This window comes from Pongo abelii, chromosome 21 (genome assembly GCF_028885655.2).
Source record: "Pongo abelii isolate AG06213 chromosome 21, NHGRI_mPonAbe1-v2.0_pri, whole genome shotgun sequence".
Taxonomy (NCBI): Eukaryota; Metazoa; Chordata; class Mammalia; order Primates; family Hominidae; genus Pongo; species Pongo abelii.
Window position 1 is genome coordinate 35,685,274 of NC_072006.2, and position 23,326 is coordinate 35,708,599.

General features: G+C 48.9%; 2 protein-coding genes across 6 annotated transcripts in view; both read left to right on the forward strand.

Moving 5' to 3' along the window:
• HM13 (histocompatibility minor 13) overlaps window positions 1-23,326 on the forward strand; it is a 55,274-nt gene that overhangs the window by 15,207 nt on the left and 16,741 nt on the right. For all 5 annotated transcript variants that reach the window (XR_010138791.1, XM_002830180.5, XM_024238642.3 and 2 more), the window contains exons 3-7: window positions 8,574-8,656; window positions 15,375-15,463; window positions 19,469-19,554; window positions 19,647-19,772; window positions 20,506-20,563. Coding sequence is in view for 4 of the 5 variants with exons in the window: in XM_002830180.5 (XP_002830226.1) it covers window positions 8,574-8,656; window positions 15,375-15,463; window positions 19,469-19,554; window positions 19,647-19,772; window positions 20,506-20,563 (442 nt within the window). In the remaining variant the exon portion in view is untranslated. The remainder of the gene's footprint in view (window positions 1-8,573; window positions 8,657-15,374; window positions 15,464-19,468; window positions 19,555-19,646; window positions 19,773-20,505; window positions 20,564-23,326) is intronic.
• MCTS2 (MCTS family member 2) lies at window positions 15,471-19,462 on the forward strand. Its single transcript, XM_002830181.5, has one exon. The coding sequence runs from the start codon at window positions 17,946-17,948 to the stop codon at window positions 18,489-18,491; it is 546 nt and encodes a 181-aa protein (XP_002830227.1). The 5' UTR covers window positions 15,471-17,945; the 3' UTR covers window positions 18,492-19,462.

Here is a 23,326-nt window from a genome sequence, read left to right on the forward strand (position 1 = left end):
AGCACTTTGGGAAGCCGAGGTGGGTGGATCATCTGAGGTCAGGAATTCAAGACCACCCTGGCCAACATGGTGAAACGTCGTCTCTACAAAAACTACAAAAATCCATCCTGGCCAACATGGTGAAACCCGGTCTCTACTAAAAATACAAAAATCAGCTGGTCATAGTGGCATGCGCCTGTAGTCCCAGCTACGCGGGAGGCTAAGGCAGGAGACTCGCTTGAACCCGGGAGGCAGAGGTTGCAGTGAGCTGAGATGGTGCCACTGCACTCCAGCCTGGTGACACAGCGAGACTCTGTCTCAATTAAAAAAAAAAAAGTATCAATTAAAAAAAATATATACATGTAGGCCTGGTGCAGTGGCTCACCTGTTATCCCAGTACTTTGGGAGGCTAAGGTGGGAGGATCACTTGAGCTCAGGAGTTAGAGGCTAGTGTGAGCAACATAGGGAGACCCCATCTCATTCATAAGTAAATAAATAAACCGATTCATCAATAATGTACATCATTTAAAAAAATTTGTTGCCAGCCTAGTCAACAGAGCAAAACTCTGTCTCAAAAAAAAAATATTTTTTTCAACCTAAAATACAAATGAACCATAATCCTCTCCCCAATACAGTTTCCTGTGATTCTGTCATGCATAAATCTATACTTATGTTAAATTATATATATTTTTATATGTATCAAATACATGATTCTTACCACGGAGGTATTTTTATATTAACACAGTCAAATTACCCCATTCTTTCATTTTTTTTTTTTTTTTTTTTTTTTTTTTTTTTTTTTTTTTTGAGACAGAGTCTTGCTCTGTCGCCAGGCTGGAGTGCAGTGGTGTGTGATCTCAGCTCAATGCAACCTCCGCCTCCCTGGTTCAAGCGATTCTCCTGCCTCAGCCTCCCGAGTAGCTGGGACTACAGGTGCATGCCACCACGCTCAGCTAATTTTTGTATTTTTAGTAGAGATGGGGTTTCACCATGTTGGCCAGGATGGTCTTGATCTCTTGACCTTGTGATCCACCCACCTCAGCCTCCCAGAGTGCTGGGATTACAGGCATGAGCCATCGTGCCCAGCCTCTTTCATTCTTTTTAACAGCTGCTCATGGTTCTGTTTTACAGTGTACCCTGAGGGTATTTAGGTCTGTCCAGTGTTGGGGTATCATAGCAGTATTGTCGTGAACACTTCATACACATAATTTGTGCACTTATTTTCTTCAAGTCTATCTGCAGTAGGTCTACCAGGTCAAATGCATCTCCATTTGTAATTAGATAGTGCCAAATCACCCTCCAAAAAGATTGTACCATTTTATATTCCCACTGACAGTTACAAGTGTGCTGGCCTACCCAAGCGCTCACCTGCATTGGATAGCACCAAAATTTTTAGTTTTTTCCAGTCTGTGAGTGAATTAAAAAGTTTTTGTTTTTTTTTTTTTTGAGATGGAGTCTCACTCTGTTGCCCAGGCTGGAGTGCAGTGGCGCATTCTCGGCCCACTGCAACCTCCACCTCCCAGGTTCAAACGATTCTCCTGCCTCAGCCTCCCAAGTAGCTAGGATTACAGGTGCGTGCCACTATGCCCAGCTAATTTTTGTATTTTTAGTAGAGACGGGGTTTCACCTCGTTGGTCAGGCTGGACTCCTGGCCTCAGGTAATCCACCTGCCTTGGCCTCCCAAAGTGCTGGGATTACAGGTGTGAGCCACTGCGCCCAGCCAAAAACATAATTTTTTAACACCTGTTTCCTATTTCATAGCTCCCTCATTTTGGATCGGATTTTTTTTTTTTTTTTTTTTTTTTTAGAGATGAGGTCTTGTTCTGTTGCTCAGGCTGGAGCGTAGTCACATAATCATAGCTTACTGAAGACTTGTTCTCCTGAGCTCAGATGATCCTCCCGTCTCAGCCTCCTAAGTATTTGGGACTATAGACGTATGTCATTACATCCAGCTGTAAATCCTCTTTTTTTGTTGTTTTTTGTTGTTGTTATTGTTTTGTTTTGTTTTGTTTTTTGAGACGGAGTCTCTCTGTCACCCAGGCTGGAGTGCAGTGGCATGATCTCGGCTCACTGCAGTCTCTGCCTCCCAGGTTCAAGCAATTCTCCTGCCTCAGCCCCCTGAGAAATGCTCTTTTTAATGGTTACAGGGTATCCCCACAAGCAACCAGCCTGGGCAACATAGCAAGACCCCATCTCTAGAAAACATTTAAAAATTAGCCAGACATGGTGGTGCAGGCTTATATTCCCAACTACTCAGGAGATTGAGGCTGAAGGATGACTTGAGCACAGAAGTTCAAGGCTATGGTGAGCTATGATCACGCCACTGAACTCCAGCCTGGACACGAATGTTACCCTGACAATAAAAGCAGAAAAATATCCCTATAAGCAGATACAGCACAGTTGACTTAAAGCATCCCCCTCACTTTAAACAGAAAATGTCATTCTGATTTTTACTCTAAGAAATAAGAGTGCACTAAATAACATTGGCTATTCACAGATTTTTTCTTTCTTTTTTCCTAAATTCAGGTAAAGAGCTGAATTTAGGCCGGGCACGGTGGCTCAAGCCTGTAATCCCAGCACTTTGGGAGGCCAAGGCGGGTGTATCACGAGGTCAGGAGATGGAGACCATCCTGACCAACATGGTGAAACCCCATTTCTACTGAAAATACAAAAACTAGCAGGGCGTGGTAGCACATGCCTGTAATCCCAGCTACTTGGGAGGCTGAGGCAGGAGACTAGCTTGAACCAGGGAGTCGGAGGTTGCAGTGAGCCGAGATCGCGCCCCTGCACTCCAGCCTGGTGACAGAGAGAGACTCCATCTCAAAACAAAACAAACAAACAAAAAAAAAACAGCTGAATTTATCAAATGCCTTGGTTCATAGCATACCATCCTTGGTCTATGCCAGGCCCCCCTACTTTTTTTTTTCCCACTTCACTCCAATATCCACCTCCATTTCCCACCTTCATTTCTCTCTCTGCCAGAGGCAGCTGCTTTAATGCATTTGACTTCTGTCCTTAGATGTGTATGTTTCTTATAAAATATGTAGTGTTGGTGTATCTGTGTGTATGAGTGGGAATTGCATTTCCATAAATAGAACTGTGCATTGCATCTCCCTCTGTTTCCTTTTCCGCTGTCTGTACCTCAAGATCACTCTGTGGCTCTGTGTACATCCAGCCATTGCTTCTGCCTTTGCTTTTGGCAGATATTTCTGAAGTCTTGAGAGACCTTCTAACATTTTTAGTATTTAGGATTCTTTCCTTAGACCAGATGCTCCCAAAAGGAATTTCTGGCAACAGTGGGTGTGAGCATTTTTATTTAAGGCACTGGCTTCCTGTTGCTCAGCCTTTCCTCCTCTCTGGGCAGGTAAGCCTCAGTCTGCCTCTTGCCAGAAGCACAGAGTATACCTCTTCCCCATGCCTCTAGAGTGTCCCCAGTAAGATTTCTGAAAGGCAGCTGCCTGGACAGCCACTGGGCTCCTCCTGGCCTCCCCCCTGACATCTGGCTGGTTGGTTTGCTTAACAGAAAAACAGTCCACCACAGCGGCTCTCCCTCAGCCCTTTTCATCCCCACCTCCTGGTTGGGGCACTGGAGTTTGTAACTGCATTGTACGTTTTTAAAACTTCAGGGCTGAGTGCAGTGGCTCACAGCCTGTAATCCCAACGCTTTGGGAGGCCGAGGCAGGCAGATCACCTGAGGTCAGGAGATCGAGACCAGCCTGGCCAACATGGTAAAACCCCATCTCTACTAAAAATACAAAAAAGTTAACCGAGCGTGGTGGCCCATGCCTGTAGTCCCAGCTACTCGGGAGGCTGAGGCAGGAGAATCGCTTGAACCCAGGAGGCAGAGGTTGTGGTGAGCCGAGAACATGCCACTGCACTCCAGCCTAGGTGACAGAGTGAGACTTCGTCTCAAAAAAAACAACAACAAAAAAACTTCATGTTTTCCTGATGCCTCAACATCCCACAAACAGGCCATGAACACTTTGCCCAGGTGAACAGGTGCAAGTGTGATAAGGCTGGTCCCTGCGACAGGTTCCCCTTCTCGCCCTCCTCTACTGTGACCTAGTGACATTCAGACACATCAGTGATATCCCTTTTTGCTTGTGTCTTTCACCGTGAGCCCCAAAGAAGGTACTTGGCCATGGGTCTCCTTCTGTAGGACCTGTGAGTATAATAAATCCTTTCATTTCATATGCCTCTCTCTCAAGGACTTTCACCGTGAGTTTAGAATGATCCCATCCTCATCACCAATTGTGTTGTAAAAAAGAAGTTCCCCTTGTGAGGTTTTTTTGTTCTTGTTTTTACAGGCAGGGTCTTACTCTTTCACCCAGGCTGGAGTGCAGTGGTGCGATCATAGTTCACAATAACTTTAAACTCCCAGGCTCAGGTAATCCTCCCACCTCAGCCCCCTGAGTAGCTGGGACTACAGGCGTGCACCACCACGCCCGCCTAATTTTTTTTTATTTTGTAGAGATGGGGTCTTGCCATGTTGCCCATGCTGATCTTGAACTCCTGGCCTCATGCAATCCTCCCGCCTTGGCCTCCTAAAGTGCTGGGATTACAGGCACAAGCCACTGCACCCAGCCTACTTTATGAAGTCTTTAAGGATCACTCGCACACAGCCACAGAAACTATGCTCAGAGAGGCTTATGAAATTACAGGATTTACTATACTCACATGTTCTAGAGAAGGAGGCATGCATGCCACACAGGGGGCCATATGGGAGGAGCTCCAAGGAAGCCACTCAATCAAGCAGGTGGGGAGAAGGGGGAGAGGATAGAGGGAAGGAAGGAGAGGGGAGGACCCCTGGGCAAGTGCCTTTGTGAGGGCTCGGGGTGGTACAAGCAAAGGGCATGAGGGGATTGACCGTGTGTTTGAATGGTATTAGGTCATAGAAGAAGAGGACCAGAGGCCGGCCACCGTGGCTCGCGCCTGTAATCCCAGCACTTTGGGAGGCCAAGGCGGCAGATCATTTGAGCCCAGGAGTTAAAGATCAGCCTGGTCAACAAGGTGAAACCCTGTCTCTACAAAAAATACAAAAATTAGCCAGGCGTGGTGGCATACACCTGTAGTCCCAACTACTTGGGGGCTGAGGCAGGAGGATCACTTGAACCCTGGAGGTCAAGGCTGCAGTGAGCCAAGATCAGGCCACTGCACTCCAGCCTAGGCAACAAAGTGAGACCCTGTTTTGAAAGAAAAAAAAGAAGAAAAAATGGGCTGCGCGCAGTGGCTCACGCCTATAATCCCAGCACTTTGGGAGGCCGAGGCGGGCAGATCACGAGGTCAGGAGATCGAGACCATCTGGTAACACGGTGATACCCCGTCTCTACTAAACAAAATACAAAAATTAGCCGGGCATGGTGGCGGGCGCCTGTAGTCCCAGCTACTCGGGAGGCTGAGGCAGGAGAGTGGGTGAACCCGAGAGGCGCAGTTTGCAGTGAGCCAAGATCGTGCCACTGCACTGCAGCCTAGGTGACAGAGCAAGACTCCGTCTCAAAAAAAAAAAAAAAGAAGAAGAAGAAGAAGAGGAGGGCCAGAAGGAGAACCTGGGCAGAATGTTCATAGCCTATTTGTGGGGATGTTGAGGCATCTGTAAAGTAAGTTTTTAAAATAAGTTTTAAATTTTTACAATATAGTAACATTTCACAAAATCATAGTATTTACTTTATCCCACCTTATTTAAAATTGATTCCTTTGAGGCAATTCAAAAAATTAAATCCAACAGCATAAGAAAAACAAAAGAAGAAATAGAGTTAAAGGAGAAAATTAAAATAAGATAAAACAAGCCTTGGGTGAGGACCACACCCATACCCCATGCTCTAAAGCCTGTACTCTTGCAAGAAATGGGCTTAGTTGTGGCTCTGGCTTTTTAGCAGCCAAAACACAAAGGAAAGTGAGACCTGGCGCCCAATCCACATGGGTCACAGTGAAACCAACCAGAAGCTCAGAGGTGTGGCCTGAGAGCGATTTGCCCCAAGGGCTCAGATTGAAAGAATGCAATGTCAGAGGTATGCCACATCTTCATAAATAAAGCACAATCCATATGCCTACAAAGTCTGCTTATAGGTCTTTTTCTTGTAGCATTAACATGGACCACCAATTTGCCCTTCCATTCAGTTATTCTGCATTTATTGAGAGCCTGCTACATCAGGCCCTGGCTGGGTACTGGGGATACTGAAGTAAGAAAAACAGCTGACCATCCCTGTCCTCAAGAAGCATCTTGTTAAGTGGTAGAGACAGACACCAATCACACAGATAGATGTGAAGTTACAGCTGTACAAAGTGCTGTTAAGGCGAGGTCCATAGCACCAGGAAAGCATGGAAGAACCAGCTCAGGGTGAACCACCACCCAAGGTGAACTGCCCAAGCCCCTTATCCACAACAGCACCTGCATTGACCTAGCTCAGCTGAAACTCCAGGAGTCATCCTTCTCCCTGCCCCACCAAGCTCTTGTATCCAGCCCCTTCACACATCTTGCAGCTCCAATTCCAGAACAGATCTGGAGGCTGCGTGCGGTGGGTCACGCCTGTAATCCCAGCACTTTTGGGAGGCCGAGGCAGGTAGATCACCCAAGGTCAGGAGTTCAAGACCAGCCTGACCAACATGGTGAAACACCATCTCTACTAAAAATACAAAATTAGCCGGGCATGGTGGTGCATGCCTGTAATCCCAGCCACTTGGGAGGCTGACACAGGAGAATCACTTGAACCCAGGAGGTGGAGGTTGCAGTGAGCCAAGATCGTACCATTGCCCTCCAGCCTGGGCAACAAGAGCAAAACTCCATCTCGGGGAGGGGGGGCGTCGGGGGAGCAGAACAGATCTGGAATCCTTCCACTGCTCATCACTTCCCCTCCATCCCCCCCAAGCCAGGGCATCGTCCCCCTCTCCTGCTCCCTGCTTTCACTCTTGCCCTGTAGGGTCTTCTACACAGCAGCAGAGGGGTCCTCTCATGCTGTCTGATCATGTCAAACCCTGCCCTCAGCACTCCAGTACCAGCCTATCTCATGCAGGCGAATCTAAAGACTTTCCCATGGCCCTGCAGGGTCTGGCTCCCTCTTCCCACCCAGCCTACTTTCCTGACACTGTCCCCATGCTCCCTTAGCTCTGGGCTCACAGGCCCTCTGTTGTCCCTGCACACATGAACATGCACCCACCTCAGGACCTTTGCACCTGCTCCCTTCGTTTATGACTCTCCTCCTATGTACTCTCCTCCAGAGCCTTCCCTGACCACCTGTCTAAAATAGCAGCTCTGCCCTTTCATTCTCTATCTCCCTGCCCTGGTTTGCTTTTCTTAGTGCCCATTACCACCTAACAATTTATGTAACTGTTTCTTTCGAGATTCTTTCTCCCTCACTGGCCCATGAACTCTAGGAGAGCAGCGACTTTGCCTGATTCCTTGCTGAATCACTGGTGTCTAGCACAATGCCTTGCACGTAGTAGGCAATCAATCAATATGGGCTGAATTACTGAGGGGTTATTGTGTCATAGAAACTATGTGAGCAAAGCTTCCCTGATCTGGGAGCTAAAGAAGGTTGAGTAGGGGTGGCCTCGGTGAAGAGAGAAGAGAGGAGAACATCTCAGGCAGCAGGAGAGCTTGTACACAGCTGCCTGTGGGTGGGCATGTAGCACACACATCATACTGCAAAAAGGCCAGTGTGGCTGCAGTGTGTAGAGCAAGAGCATGTGTGAGCCAAGGCTCAGGAGACCTGTGGTGGCCACCACAAGGGCAAGAGGCCAACAGGTAGATGTGAGCTTTCAGCTTATGAGAGCAGAGGTTAGCTGCGGAGAGGCTTCCAGTAAGGGAGTGACATGATCTGACAGATGTTCAGCAGATTCCAAAACAGCCCTGCTTGAGAGTGGCCAGGTTCCCTACACCCCACACAACAGCACATTATTCCCTCCAGGTTAGAGACCACGATAGTAACAAATTCATCAGGGATGCAGCAAACATGGTGCACCATGGCATAGCCTTTCCAGAGTCTAGAATTAACACGTGACCATTGACTGGAGCATTGTGACAGAATATTTCTCAAGTTTCACCTAACGACGAAAAGACCAAGAAGCAGCTGTCAGGGATGCTGTCATAGCTTCAGCCATCACTGCAGGAGGAGTCATCAGAAAGCAGAATGTGGAGAGTGGAGTGGGACAGATGTCTTGTAACTAGCATGCTTGGGGCCTGGGTGGCCACTCTGTAGGGGCTCCCTGGATGATTAAACAGGGAGAAGGAAACGTGGAAGAGCGAGTTCTGAAGTTCCAACAGCTCTCCTGGGGCTCTATACTGAAGACTCCCTTATCCCTTCAGAACCCCTGTGCAGCACTCTGAGCACAAACATAATTGTCTCTCTCCAGATAATGGAGCCACTAAACATAAACCTACAAACCCTTTGCGAGGTACATCTGGGGGCTTGAGGTTTCTCCCCTTTCTCCCACAGCTGCAGAAACTAGAATGCCACTAGTATTGTCTGAGACTCTTCCTGACTATCCCCCAACTCAAGAAGGGTGAGACCAACCTCCAGAAGAGAAGCAGGGACTCTGGTTTCCTCACAGCCACTGGCAACCCTAACTTCCTGTTTCTCTTTGTATTTCTGTCTCAGATATTCTCCCAGGAGTACATCAACCTCCTGCTGTCCATGTATTTCTTCGTGCTGGGAATCCTGGCCCTGTCCCACACCATCAGGTCAGAAGGCATCTCTCTGCAACATTTGAAGCAGCTTTCTTGGGAACCAGTACAGGGTCTTGGATGAGAACATGACTTTTGGCATCATTCAGAGCCAGGTTTGAATCCTGGCTATAAACTCAAGGGACTCTTTCCCCTGCACACTATAGATGACTAGGACAAGAACAATGACCTCTCTGGGCCACAGTTTCCTTATAGACATGATGAGGATCTGGTGGGTGTTTCCACCACCACAGCTGTTGGGAAAGTGATTTATGAGCAGTAATGTGATGTTAGTTGTGACAGTACTCAGGTGAGTAACACCAGTACCACCTGCCGGGTGTTGTGGCCTAGCTGTGTGCTAAGTGCCATGTTGGGCTCCTCACAGATGATTTTGTTTCATAAGGAGCCAGAGGCAGCATAGTGAAAAGTTAGGAGCGGGGGCTCTGGCATTTGACTACCTGAATTTGAGTCCAGACTCTGCCACTTAATAGCTCTGTGATCTTGGGCAAGTTACTTAATATCTCTGGCCTCAATTTCCTGGTGAATGTGGAGAAAAATAATAGTGCCCTTCCCATGGGGTCATGTGGAAAGCTTTTAGCACAGTATCTGGTGATTTAAAGTGTTCAGTAACTATTAGCTGTTACTGTCATTATCTGTGTTAACCTGCCAGACAGCCTTATATGGGTTGCTTTTGCTTTCACACCTGTATGATAGTCATGTAAACTGAAGCCCAGAGAGGTTAAGAAATTTGCTAGGATCACACCACTAATAAGCAACAGAGCCAGGATTCAAACCCAGGTGTGGCTCCAGAGCCCATCCTCTTCCCACTGCTACCCTAATTCAAACTGCCACATGCTCGTGTCCTTTCAGTGGGGAGAGTGTTTCATTAGAGGGGGTTGCTACTTTTATTTTGGACAGGCCAGTTCTCCACTCTGCAGGACTATCCCACGCATTACAAACAGTTGGCATCCTTGCCCTGCTCACCAAATGGGAGTTGCATACCAGTCTTCCCCAGCTTGTGACTACAAAGATGTCCCAGTATGTTTCTGTCTGCCACGTTGAAGAGGCACAGCTTCAGGCTGAGAAACACTGATAGACCAAGAGGTGGCCAGGGTTCCCAGAAGGGAGGAACTCAACTTGAACTTAGCTTTCTTTGAAGGGTAGGAAACCTGGAAGACGTACAAAGGAGGGAGAGACCAGGTGCTAGAAAGTTTGTGCACATTGAGGGCATAGGCAGAATCTGCTCCCAAAAGCATTGAAATCCAATATGAGGCCAGGTGGTGGCTCATGCCTGTAATCCCAGCACTTGGGAGGCCGAGGCGGGCGGATCACAAGGTCAGGAGATCAAGACCATCCTGGCCAACATGGTGAAACCCCATCTCTACTAAAAATACAAAAAAATTAGCTGGGCGTGGTGGTGCGCTCCTGTAGTCCCAGCTACTCAGGAGGCTGAGGTAGGAGAATCACATGAACCCAGGAGGCAGAGGTTGCAGTGAGCCGAGATCGCGCCACTGCACTCCAGCCTGGCAACAGAGTGAGACTCCATCTCAAAAAAAAAAAAAGAAAGCCAATATGAATGTGGCTTCATTCTTCTAGGCACACTGGCAGGACAGTGTGGTAGTCAGGAGCATGGGGTCAAGAGGCAGGCAGCCTTGGGACCAACACCTGGCGCTGCCAGCTCTAATATGTGTAAATTACTCAAGCTCTGAGCATAGTTCTTCTACCTATAAAATGGAGAGACTGCAGGTACCTCCTCAGAGGTGTGGGGAGGGTCTAGTGAGCCCCAGGCTGTAACATCCCTAGAGCACAGTGCCAAGCACACAGTGAGCCTAGTGGCTGGCCCAGGGTTACACAGCTGGGACTTCACCTCTGGTCTTCCAACTGAGGTCATTGTTGTCCTCACCTGCACTGACTCTTCACCCACAAAATTTTATTCTAGCTAGCTTGGGAGAATTCTAGTTCAGCCCCGCATCCTGAAAAATGGAGGCCCAGGGAACCTGAGTGACTTGGACCCAACCAAGATAATGGCAGGCCCAGTCGCCCTTGCTCACAGGACAAACCTGTCCTTTCGTGGTGGACCTGGGGTGGGGTGAGGGCAGTCACTTCCAGACATTGGGTGTCCTCCTTTCCCATACTGATTAGGATCCTCCCCAACTCTAGCCCATCCTACCCCAGCATCTGTGAGACGCTTGAGACCCCCAAGTCTCCCCATAGCCCAGCCTCCACCTCAGAGAGAGCCCAGTGTGTTTTGAAAGCCACTGTTAGGCTGTGTGCTGAGGAACTGATTATTTAACGTTATTGCAACAACCCTACAATGAAGATCTTATCTCTACCCAGCTGCCCAGGCAGGGTATTTTGAATCTTTATCATCTTGACACCAAAGACTTTTTTTCCCTTTTGGAATAATAACTAAGGGACATTGTCTCCAATTTCTCATAGATGATTAATCTATGTCAAGAAATAATTGAGGCTGGGCACAGTGGCTCACACCTGTAATTGCAGCACTTTGGGAGGCCAAAGCAGGTGGATCACCTGAGGTCAGGAGTTCAAGACCAGCATGAGCAACATGGTGAAACCTTGTCTCTACTAAAAATACAAAAAAGTAGCCGGGTGTGATGGCGCACCCAGCTACTCGGGAGGCTGAGGCAGGAGAATCACTTGAACCCAGGAGGTGGAGATCACAATGAGTCAAGATCGCACCACTGCACTCCAGCCTGGGTGACAGAGGGAGACTCCATCTCAAAAAAAAAAAGAAAGAAAGAAATAATTGTCTGTCTGTCTTCTAGCCACTTCATAATTTTTAGAGATAGATATTATCAACAGAAAATAAAAACCAACAGCAGCTAAAACTGCACATGGTAAAATGTATGAGTGACTAGAAACTAACAGAAGAATCATTTTCTGAATGAAATTTAGAGCAACAAAATTTGACCTGGGAAAACCATACCTTTTAAAAATAATGGATCAGCTGGGCATGGTGGTTCACACCTGTCATCCCAGCACTTTGGGAGCCTGAGGCCGGCGGATTACCTCAGCTCAGGAGTTCGAGACCAGCCTGGGCAACATGTTGAGACCCTGTCTCCACAAAAAATACAAAAATTAGCCGGGTATGGTGGTGCGTGCCTGTGGTCCCAGCTAGTCGGTAGGCTGAGGTGGGATGATCGCGTGAACCTGGGAGGCAGAGAGGTTGCAGTGAGCTGTGATCATGCCGCTGCACTCCAGCCTGGGTAACAGAGTAAGACCCAATCTCAAAAATATAAAAATAAAAATAAGAATAATGAATGGCCATAGGCAGAAGGGATGCTCACTATATGGGGTTAAAGCTGGTCCACTAAAAAATTTGATGGGGACCAAAAACTGTCAGATGAAGGAAATCATTACTGTAAAATTAACATGGAAAAGAACTGAATCCAGTGAAAATAATTTTAGTAAGTAGGGGATGATTTGATCATGCTTTTTAGAAAGTTGGTCCACCAATTAAATGGATGTTTCGATTAAATCGAGTTTTCTTAAATATTTTCTCAAGGAAAGTCTACAGTGTTGTTAGAATTTTGATCAGCTGCCTGTATCCACAAACTTAGACCTTCCTCAGGATCCAAACAACAGATCCAAAGGTTTAAGACTGGGAAATTGGGCTCAGAGGGGTTATGTGACCACCAGGATTCACAGCTGGTAAGGGCAAAGTGAGGTTTTGAGCTCACGTCTGTCTGACTCCAAAACCCCTATTCTTTACAGTTTTGGCAAAAGTGAAGTGGGGGGAGCTTAAAGAGGGTGGGCTGGCCACCTCCTGCCATTGAGCCTGTGGTCTCCCAAGGACTGGCAGAAGAGAGGCCTGCTGAAAGGCTGCAGAGAGCTGCACCCGAGCTGTGACAGCACAGGCTGAGGTTCTCAGGATTCCCTCCACCCCCACCACCACTTCCTAGCCCACATTAAGCCTCTTTAGGAACAAACCCCAGCCTAGGGGATTGGACGAAGGCAGGGGCCACAGCCTGCCTTACCTTGTGTAGTCACCAAGATTCAAACCCAAGACATCCTTCCTGCAAAGGGAACCTCGGCTTACTTCATCATCTGTGTCTGAGCTCGTGCCCCACCCAGCTGACCTTAGAGGGAAAAAATGCCCAGAAGGGCCAGATCTGCCACCCCAGAGGAGGAAGTCACGTCATCAGTTTCACTGACCCTGCCTTCCACCCCCAGGGGAGAAGGGCACCAGGATGTGGCTTGTCAGTGGGAAGCAATGACCTTTACGTTTGACATGAGCCATCAAGGGCCAGGAAGAATCTCTACCTGCTACAAAAGTCTGCATTCAGAGTCACTCAACAAGCATTTTAGCAGATGTCTAGCAGGCACCAGGCATCTTCACCCCAGGGTAGGGTGAAGATGATGAGACAGGGCCTCTATTCTCAAGTCCACAGGCTCGCGCTAGCCAGGTCGCTTGACTCTTCCCCTGTGTAGTGCTAAGCAGCCTCTCTTTTCTTGGAATAGCAAAGATATCAATCTAGAGACTTGCTACTTGAAGTTGAAGCTGCAATTAAGTTTATAGGGTGCCAAGTGCTCATATAATCCTCTCAATAGCCCTACAAGAAAGGCGTTGTAGCATTCCAGATGAGGAACAGTTGCACAGAGCAGTTAAGTAAGTTTCCCAAGATCAGACCACTAATAAGTGGCAGAGTTAGGATTTGAGCCCAGGAAGTCTGCCTCCAGAGTCCATGTCTTTAACTGTCACACTCTGCTGGTTGAGAAGCTGAGCACCAAGCTCCTAAGGAAGAGGCTGGCTAAGATGGGCAAAGTTCTTAGCTCTTCAGCCTGCCTTTCTGCCTCCATCCATACCTGCACTCACACCCTGGCTTCAGACCCCCAAAACTGATTCAGCAAACTAATCTGAAAGTAGCTTCCCATCACCCACCCAGCTTCTGCCTCCCACTGCCTCAGAACCCTGCTGTGGGAGCCCATTTCCAATTCTGCCCTTGCACCTGCTGCACTTCTGTTCACAAAGCCCTCCCATCATTCATACCACAGCCCTACAGGCTAGGAGGGATCGGCTCTTTGACAAGTGAAGAAATGGAGGCCCAGAGATGGTTTTTTGTTTTTGTTTTTGGAGACGGAGTCTCGCTGTGTTGCCCAGGCTGGAGTGCAATGGCGCAACCTCTGCCCCCCGGGTTCAAGCAATTCTCCTGCCTCAGGCTCCTGAGTAGCTGGGATTACAGGCTTCTGCCACCACGCCAGGCTAATTTTTGTATTTTTTTTAGTAGAGATAAGGTTTTGCCATGTTGGCCAGGCTGGTCTCGAACTTCTGACCTCAAGTGATCCGCCACCTCAGCCTCCCAAATGTTGGGATTACAGGCGTGAGCCACTGCACCTGGCCAGAGAGGGTTCTTGAATCTACATCTTGCTCCATGCCACCAGGGTCTTTAGAAGAGAGTTCCCTTGGCCGGGCACGGTGGCTCACGCCTGTAATCCCAGCATTTTGGGAGGCCGAGGTGGGCGGATCACGAGGTCGGGAGATGGAGACCATCCTGGCTAACACGATGAAACCCTGTCTCTACCAAAAATACAAAAAAAAATTAGTCGGGCATGGTGGCGGGCGCGTATAGTCCCAGCTACTCGGGAGGCTGAGGCAGGAGAATGGCGTGAACCCAGGAGGCAGAGCTTGTAGTGAGCTGAGATCACGCCACTGCATTCCAGCCTGGGCGACAGAGCGAGACTCCATCTCAAAAAAAAAAAAAAGAGAGTTCCCTTTTCCCTCCCTTTATCACTGTGACCTGGGTACCTCCTGGCCTGCCTCATCCCTGCTAAAGACTCCATGTCAGGCAAAGCATTCATCCTGCCTTCTTTCATATCTTCACAGCAATGCTCTGAGACAGATGGTATTGTTAGCCCTGTATACAGATGAGAAGACTGAGGTCCAGGGAGACAGAGCCACTGAAATGGCTCTCCCACAGCCACATGGCAGAGCAGGCCTCATTGCTGGGCCACCCAGGCATGTAGCCACTCCACGGTACTGCCACCAGGCTGGGTCAAGAGGCCTTGGTTTGCTAATCTTGCTCTGAAAAAAGTCCAGAAAAAGTCTCTGCTTCCTTCCTGGCTGGGAGGTGGGGCATGCTGGGTAATCAAAGAGAATTACTTCTAGAGGCGAGGCCAAGCTGGTCTTAAACAACTGAGGCCTTGTGGAAGGAGTGAATGTGATGGTGATCCTGCCCAGGGGCTATGATTCATCTGGCTGATGAATTCCAGCTGAGTCTGTAAAAATCTCAGTCCTGCTGTTGGAGAGCAGAATTGTCAAGCAAGTCATGGAGTGGGGTGGGGGTGACTGTCAGGTCATCTAACTTGATAGGTTTGGAAGGGAGTCCACAAATATGCTTCTTGACAAGGGACTCATATAGGTGGCATGTGGGCCAGACTTTGGGATTCTGTGCTCTCCCAAAAATGGTATTTTGCCTGAAAGTCTATCTGCTTCTGCTTTGCATTTCTTTGATGTTAACAAAAAAGGCAGTACAGAAATCACTATGAGTGCAAAAACCTAGGTTTGAGTCTTAGCTGAGATATAGGACCCCTATGTGACTCTGGGCAAATCACTTACCTTTTGAGGGCCTTTGTTTTCACATCTGTAGAGTGGGAACAGTAACACCTACCTATCAGGACAGCTGTAAGGGTGCCAGCTGTAAATGGGGCAGGGGTGTGTTAAGGCTGACTGCCCATGGGGGCTCTGTTTGCCGACTTCCTTTGTCTTTCCTTCCAGCCCCTTCATGAATAAGTTTTTTCCAGCCAGCTTTCCAAATCGACAGTACCAGCTGCTCTTCACACAGGGTTCTGGGGAAAACAAGGAAGGTCAGTGCTAACCACTTTCCCCTGTAGGGTGCCTTGGGTGTCTTCCTCCACCATTCCCTTTGTCTCTCCAATATTGGGGTTCTCCAATAGACCAAATGATGGAAGTGGGCTCTGGAATTTCATGGCCTGGATTCACATTCCAACTCTGCTACTATCTAGACATGGGACCCTGGGTGAACGCCTTACCTCTCTGAGCACTGGGTGTTTTTGTTGTTTTTTTTTCCCATCTGTAAAATGAAAGTGTTAATCTAGTACCTCCTTCACAGTCATGTTGTTAAGATGGCGAGTCAATAAGTGGAAAGCATTCGGCATGGTGCCTGGCTCATAGTAAGCACTCAGTCAAAGTCGGCCTTCATGATTATTTTATTCGTATATATTTTTAGTGTGATCACTGCCTCACCTAAGGTTTGAAAAGGGGGTTCCACAGCTCTTTTTTCAAAAATAAAAACTGGCCAGAAACAGTGTCTCATGCCTGTAATCACAGCAATTTGGGAGGCCAAGACAGGATGATCACTTGAGGCCAGGAATTTGAGACCAGCCTAGGCAACATAGTGAGACCTCATCTCTATAAAAAAATTAATTAAAAAAAATGCAAACTATGGGGAAGTGTGGAGATCCTGGGATTTGCAGGTTAGTTAGGGTATGGATTCAAATGCTGTAACAAGATTATCAGTGCTTGACCAAATAGCAGGTATTTCTTTGTTTTTTGAGACAGAGTCTTGTTCTGTTACCCAGGGTGGAGTGCAGTGGTGCAATCTCAGCTCACTGAAACCTCAGCCAACTGAGTAGTTGAGATTACAGGCGTGTGCCACCACACCCAGCTAATTTTTTTGTATTTTTAGTAGTGATGGAGTTTTGCCATGCTGGCCAGGCTGGTCTCAAACTCCTGACTTCAAGTGATCTGCCCACCTCAGCCTCCCAAAGCACTAGAATTACAGGCGTGAGTGAGCCACCATGTCCAGCAGGTATTTCTCTAGTGTACAATACTAAGCATGTGAAATCTAGCACTTTTTTTTTTTTTTCTTTTTTTGAGACAGGGTCTCGCTCTGTCACCCAGGCTGGAGTACAGTGGCACAATCTTGGCTCACTGCAAGCTCCACCTCCTGGGTTCACGCCATTCTCCTGCCTCAGCCTCCCAAGTAGCTGGGACTACAGGCGCCCGCCACTACGCCCGGCTAATTTTTTTGTATTTTTAGTAGAGACGGGGTTTCACCGTGTTAGGATGGTCTCCATCCCCTGACCTCTTGATTCGCCTGCCTCAGCCTCCCAAAGTGCTGGGATTACAGGCGTGAGCCACCGCGCCGGGCCATAGTACTCTCTCTTACTGGTGCCTAGCACATGCTGCCTTGTCCCTAATCGGCAGCAATTTTATGTGATTGCTTTGTGCATCTCTAAGGAGCCTCTGTCAAATAAACAATTGTTGATTTTTTTTTTTTTTTAAAGACTGAGCTTGGGCCAGGTGAGATGGCTCACGCCTCCCAGCACTTTGGGAGGCTGAGGCAGGTGGATGACTTGACATCAGGAGTTCCATACCTGCCTGGCCATCACGGCGAAACCCCGTCTCTACTAAAAATACAAAAAAAATTAGCCAGGCATGGTGGCGTGTACCTGTAATCCTAGCTACTCGGGAGGCTGAGGCAGGAGAATCGCTTTAACCTGGGAAGGCGAAGGTTGCAGTGAGCCGAAATCGCGCCACTGCACTCCAGCCAGGGCGACAGAGTGAGACCCTGTCTCAAAAAAAAAAAAAGACTAAGCTTGGCCAGGCGCGGTGGCTCATGCCTGTAATCCCAACACTTTGGGAGGCTGATGCAGGAGGGTCACTTGAGCCCTGGAGTTCGAGGCTGCAGTAAGCCACGGTCAGTGCACTCCAGCCTGGGCGACAGAGCAAGACCCCGTCTAAAAAAATAAATAAATAAAATAGTAAAAAGGCTAAGCTTATACCACAGAGTCTTCAAGGTCCCAGGCCCTATCTATCTCATGCTCCGCCATATACAGCACTGGCCCTCGGGTCAGGATGATATCATCACTCCACTGTCCAGCCAGAGGGAAGGAGAGGCATCCACATTCCCTGTCCATTTAGCTATAAGAGAAGCTGGAAAATGGCCGTGAGTCAGTCTCGTGTCCAGTTAGAACTAACTCATCAGGGTGCGCATCTCCAGTCTTCTCTTCCGGCAAGGAGAAAGCATTCGTATCACTTCTTGCTTTTCAAGCCCTACTGTTTCAGCGATCCTCATTAGAGAGGAATCAGCAGTCGAAGGAACAGCGGGCCAAGCGCAGTCGTGACGTGGCGTTCAGAGAGCGGAAGTTGTCAGATTTCACCGGGCCGTAAAGTGCGCTGGCTGTGTCATCTTCCGGTTAGCGACAACGGCTCTGACCGTCAGGGAGGCCGCGTGGCGCCCGCGCCGGGCTTCCTGCAGGGGACTCTACCGGAGCCTTGCCACTTCCGTTTGTTTCCCTGTTGTCGCACGCTTCACCCTGGATCATGTTCAAGAAGTTTGATGAAAAGGAAAGTGTGTCCAACTGCATCCAGTTGAAAACGTCAGTTATTAAGGGCATTAAGAGCCAACTGGTAGAGCAATTTCCAGGTATTGAACCATGGCTTAATCAAATCATGCCTAAGAAAGATCCTGTCAAAATAGTCCGATGCCACGAACATACAGAAATCCTTACCGTAAGTGGGGAATTACTGTTTTTTAGACAAAGAAAGGGGCCTTTTTGTCCAACTCTAAGGTTGCTTCACAAATACCCTTTTATCCTGCCACACCAGCAGGTTGATAAAGGAGCTATCAAATTTGTACTCAGCGGCGCAAATATTATGTGTCCAGGTTTAACTTCTCCTGGAGCTAAGCTGTACCCTGCTGCGGTAGATACGATTGTAGCAGTCACGGCGGAAGGAAAACAGCATGCTCTGTGTGTTGGGGTCATGAAGATGTCTGCAGAAGATATTGAGAAAGTCAACAAAGGAATCGGCATTGAAAACATCCATTATTTAAATGATGGGCTGTGGCACATGAAGACATATAAATGAGCCTCAGAAGGAATGCATTTGGGGGGCTAAATGTGGATATTGATTGCGTCGTATGTGTGTTTGTGTCCGTGTGTGACAGCGTGAAGACAATGCCTCTGTGGTTATGCTAAATAAGTTTCACAGATACTTTATAGAAAACAAATCAGGGTGCTCTTACCACAGACGAAAAAACAAATTAGGGGACAAGCAGCAAGCAGTCGGCTACACTCTGGAATGTGAAAGGAGTGGCTGGACTCTGTGACTCCCGGCAAACTCCACAGCCTCTAGTTGTCTCCTTAGGAAGCTTGGAAGCAATCGAGAATGGTCTAACATCAAGATGTCTACCACAGGGCCCCTCACAAAAGCAGCCTCGGGGACACCGGCCTTTTCTTGAGACCTGCATCTCTTCCCTTCTTCATCACCTGCTAGTGAACTGAGGCTGCCGCTAACCTTCTTCATCCTTTGGTGGCAAAGTAGAAAGATTCCAGAATTAACTCAGACCTTTCTAAAGACCTGGGCTCAGTGGCAGCTGGCACTGACTGAGCACCCGCTATGTGCCAGGCACTGTGCTGAATGCATTGTAAGGACTGTCTTACTTATTCCCCACAGCAGCCCTAAGAGGGGGTGCTGTTATCCCCTTTTTACAGATAAGAAAACTGAAGCTCAGAGAGGGCACTGCCTTCCCCAAGGTCACCCAGCTACAAGTAACAAAGCCTGTGCTTCTAACACCAAAGACCACTTCCCGCTGACACTGTGCCAGGCTTGTAAGTCTCTCTCTGGGCCTCCATTCCCTCCTGTAGGAAATTGGAGGGGTTAGGGTGGCTCCAGTGAGCTTTCCCCTTCTGAAACTCATACTAATCTGGGGCAGCCAAGGCTTAGCCCCCCAGCCTGTGAACCTCTCACAGTGCCCACAGCCATGCCCTCCTCCATCCAGGGGCTGACAGGTGGGAGGGGTAGCCCCGCCCCGGGGAGTGGACTTACCTGGCCTCTCTGCTCAGAGATCATCAATTATGAATTTGACACCAAGGACCTGGTGTGCCTGGGCCTGAGCAGCATCGTTGGCGTCTGGTACCTGCTGAGGAAGGTGAGTAGCCAGGACCTGGGCAGAAGGGGAGGATGGGGTTGACAGGGCAGGGTGGGTCACAGCAAGCTGGTCTCACTCCCCGCTTTCTTCAGCACTGGATTGCCAACAACCTTTTTGGCCTGGCCTTCTCCCTTAATGGAGTAGAGCTCCTGCACCTCAACAATGTCAGCACTGGCTGCATCCTGCTGGGTGGACTCTTCATCTACGATGTCTTCTGGGTGAGTCAGGCAGGGATGCCAAGGATGTCTGGCTCCAGGGCCAGCTCATCTGCCTACTACCCTGCCTCTCTGGCCCGAGTGGCATCATCTGACGGAGAAGAGCTGTTCTGGGCTGAAGTTCCGGACTGCAGAGCAAGTCCTCTCTGGGCCCATCTGTGAGATGGAGCCAGAGAGAGTAGATTCCACCTCTTTCTGAGAGCACACTCATGCCTGGTGCCTTCCGACCACCTGCCTATCTTCCTTGCTAGCAGGGGTGTTACCTAATCCCATGTCTCCTTGGCAAGGGAGTTGAGACTCAAGAGAAGTTCAGGTGGGGGTGGAAGAATGTTGATGAATGGGCCCAGCAAGGGCATTCACATTCATTCTGAGAGGCATCACAGAGGGACTGATGTCAGCCTGACTCAGGCACCCTTTTCTTGGCCCCAGGCAGCCTCTTCCCCTCTCAAGTGGGTAGCGCTGGGGGACTTTATCACTTGGGGGGAACAGAACTGTGAACAAACACAGGCTGCCTGGCTTGGGCCATCAGAGTTCCTTTCTATACTCCCTTGAATTTCCCCTCTTTGTTGCCCAGAACCAGTATCAGTGGCCACCTCACCTCAGCTTCAGATCTGCACTGGAGCCCCTCCCAGCTCCCCTCAGATCCCAGGCAGCAGCATATCTAGAAGCCCAGAGACAGCCATTCTTCCCCCACAGCCCCTCACCTCCCTTCATACTGCTCGTTTTCTCCTTCTAGGTATTTGGCACCAATGTGATGGTGACAGTGGCCAAGTCCTTCGAGGCACCAATAAAATGTAAGTGACCACTCCGCCACAGGGAACCCCTTCCCCCACCCCTGCCGGGCCATGCCCCCAGCGCATTTCAGTCAGTGCATCTCCCTATCTCTTCCCCATGTACCTCTTCCTGCTGTGGCTCTCCAGCCTGGTTTCCTTATCCTCATTGATTCCTCTGGCTGTGTTCATCCTGCCCAGGCCCCAGCCTCTGGCCACTTGGTCATGGTGCAGCATGGTGTGAAATGAGCCAAAGTGGGAGCGAGCACGGAGGGGAAGTGTTTAACCCAGCCTGGGGGGCACGCGCAGGGGCTTTGAGGAGAGAAAACCTCTAAGCCGAGACCCCTCACTGGGGTCCCCTTGGTACCTGAGTGTCGGGTGCTGTCTATCCCGTGCCTCTCAAACTGCCTTGGTTTTGTTCTTCAGTGTATCCACTGTTTATAAGTAATAGAAAATCCACCTACAGGTTGAGCATCTCTAATCCGAAAATCTGAAATCCAGAATGTTCCAAGACCCAAAAGTTTTTGAGCACTGACATGACACCACAAGTGGAAAATTCCACACATAAGGACTTAACACAAACTGTGTTTCATGCAGCAAATAGCATTTTAAGATTGTATAAAACTCTTTAGGAGGCTGAGGCGGGAGGATCGCTTGAGGCCAGCAGTTCAAGACCAGCCTGGGTAACAGCAAGACCCTATCTCTACAAAAAATTAAAATATTAGCTAGGCGTGGTAACACACACCTGTAGTCCTAGCTACTTGGGAGGATCTGAAGCAGGAGGATCACTTGAGCCTGGAGTTCCAGGCTGAATGTCCCTGCATTCCAGCCTGGATGACAGAATGAGGCCCTGTCTTTAAAATTTATATATACATAAATATATATGTGTGTGTACATATATAAAACTGCCTTCAAGCTATTATGTATAATGTGAATTTCATGTTTAAACTTAGGTTTTATCCCCAAAACATTTCATGATGTATATGCAGATATTCCAGAATTCAAAAAAAGTTTGAAACATTTCTGGTCGAACCATTTCAGATATGGGATACTCAACCTGTATAACTGTCTTTAAACAAGGGGGAAATTTTGTCATCTCACACTACAGCAAGCCCGGGGTAGGAGGCTCAGAGTGGGTTAATGACCCTCTCTTCACCAAGAGCCAAGGTTACTTCAGGACTCCCACCCCAGCATTCTCAGTATGTCCACCTGCCCCTTAGGTCATCCCTTCATGGTCCCAAGGTGGCTGCCACAGCTCCCAGCACTGATTCCTCACATAGCTGTGTCCAGAAAAAGAAAGGGGAAATTATGTCTCAGGGAGGGATGGTTTTTCCCAAATCTCCTGTGCAGTCTCCCTCATACTTGGCCAAAACTAGGTCACAGGCCCAAGTCTAAACCATTCACCAGTGAGGGGGATAGGAAACATGATTGGCTTAGAGTTTAAGCTTTAGACTAGTGGAGAATCACCTCCTGGTATTACAAGGCTCAGAGAGGGGAACAGAATCCGTCAGGCACGCTAGCAAGGAAGAGAGGAAGATGCTGCCAGGAGGGCAGGCAACAGTGAGTGCATGCCATGGGAGCACTGGCTCGTGGCGACGGGCAGTCGTCGGGGGAGATTGGGGGAGATTCCACTCAGGGAATCAAGAAACAGCTGTCTTTCTCGTGACTCACTCTTTACCACTGCGGACAGCCTTTCTCCCTGCGTTGGGGAGAGCTTCATGGCCACAAACAGCTCCTGAATTCTGTGGTCCCAGCTTAGTGACCCCAGCGGAAAACAGGTTTCTCCCAGCTTTGGCCTGAATAAACCTACAAGGCCTGGCCTGGCCCATGAGCCAGACACTCCCACTGGAGAGATGGAGGATCATGATGGACAGGCCAGGGTCACTGCCCTCTCCAGTGCCCGGGGGCAGAGTATTGGAATTGGCAGCCCCCCAGAACCAGGTGTACAAGGGGAGGGCAGTTCTCCAGAGCAAGGGAACAGATGCTGGGCCAGCCGGAGCAACAGCTATTCCCCAGTGCCTTGATGGTTGAGCCTGGGGGTGTGGAAGCCCAGAGAACCCAGCCAGGGTGTCAGGAAAATCTTTTCTGGGTCATGAAGGATGAATACACATTTCCCAAGCATGCAGGGGCAATATGGGCATATGAAAGATAATGTACAGCTTCAGCAAAGGGCTGGAGGCAGGAAGGTGCATGGAGGGGCCTGGGAGCAGAGAATCAGGGAGTGGGCATAGCTGAGTTCAGGGAAAAGAGGCTGGAAAGAGGTGGGCAGAGGCCAGATTTGGGAAGCCAAGGATGCCACTCCAAGGAGCTTGAACACTGCCCCATAGGCCACTGGAAGGCTCCGAGCAGGGAAGTGGTGCGTCATATTTGGTTTCTGATACTTAGGGTCTGGTTTTCTGGGCTAGGGAGAAGACCCACTGCCTTCTACTGCTAGGACTAGTGCTCAGTGGCAGAAAGGCAGAACAGTGAAGTGCTCATATGCTGAAGTCAGGCTGCCTGGAGTTGAATCTCAGCTCTGCCACTTGCTGACTGTGGCCTTGGGGAGAAGACTTGTCCTCTCTGAGCCCTGGTTTCTAGAACTGTAAAATGGTGACAATAGTCTCTGCCACTCAGAATTGAATGGTACCAGGATTGAGAGAGAAAATCTGTAAATCACTGTGCGTTGTACATTCAAGGCAGGAAGAGACAGGCAGGGCAAGGGTACCTATCCACGTATTAGGGAAGCACAAGCTTACTCAGAATCCCTGCGCACGCACCTCTGTGTACCTGTTGTTGGCCAATTGAAGG

Coding starts and splice junctions, on each gene's coding strand:
- MCTS2 (XM_002830181.5), top strand. CDS start 17,946: ATGTTCAAGAAGTTTGATGAAAAGGAAAGTGTGTCCAACTGCATCCAG.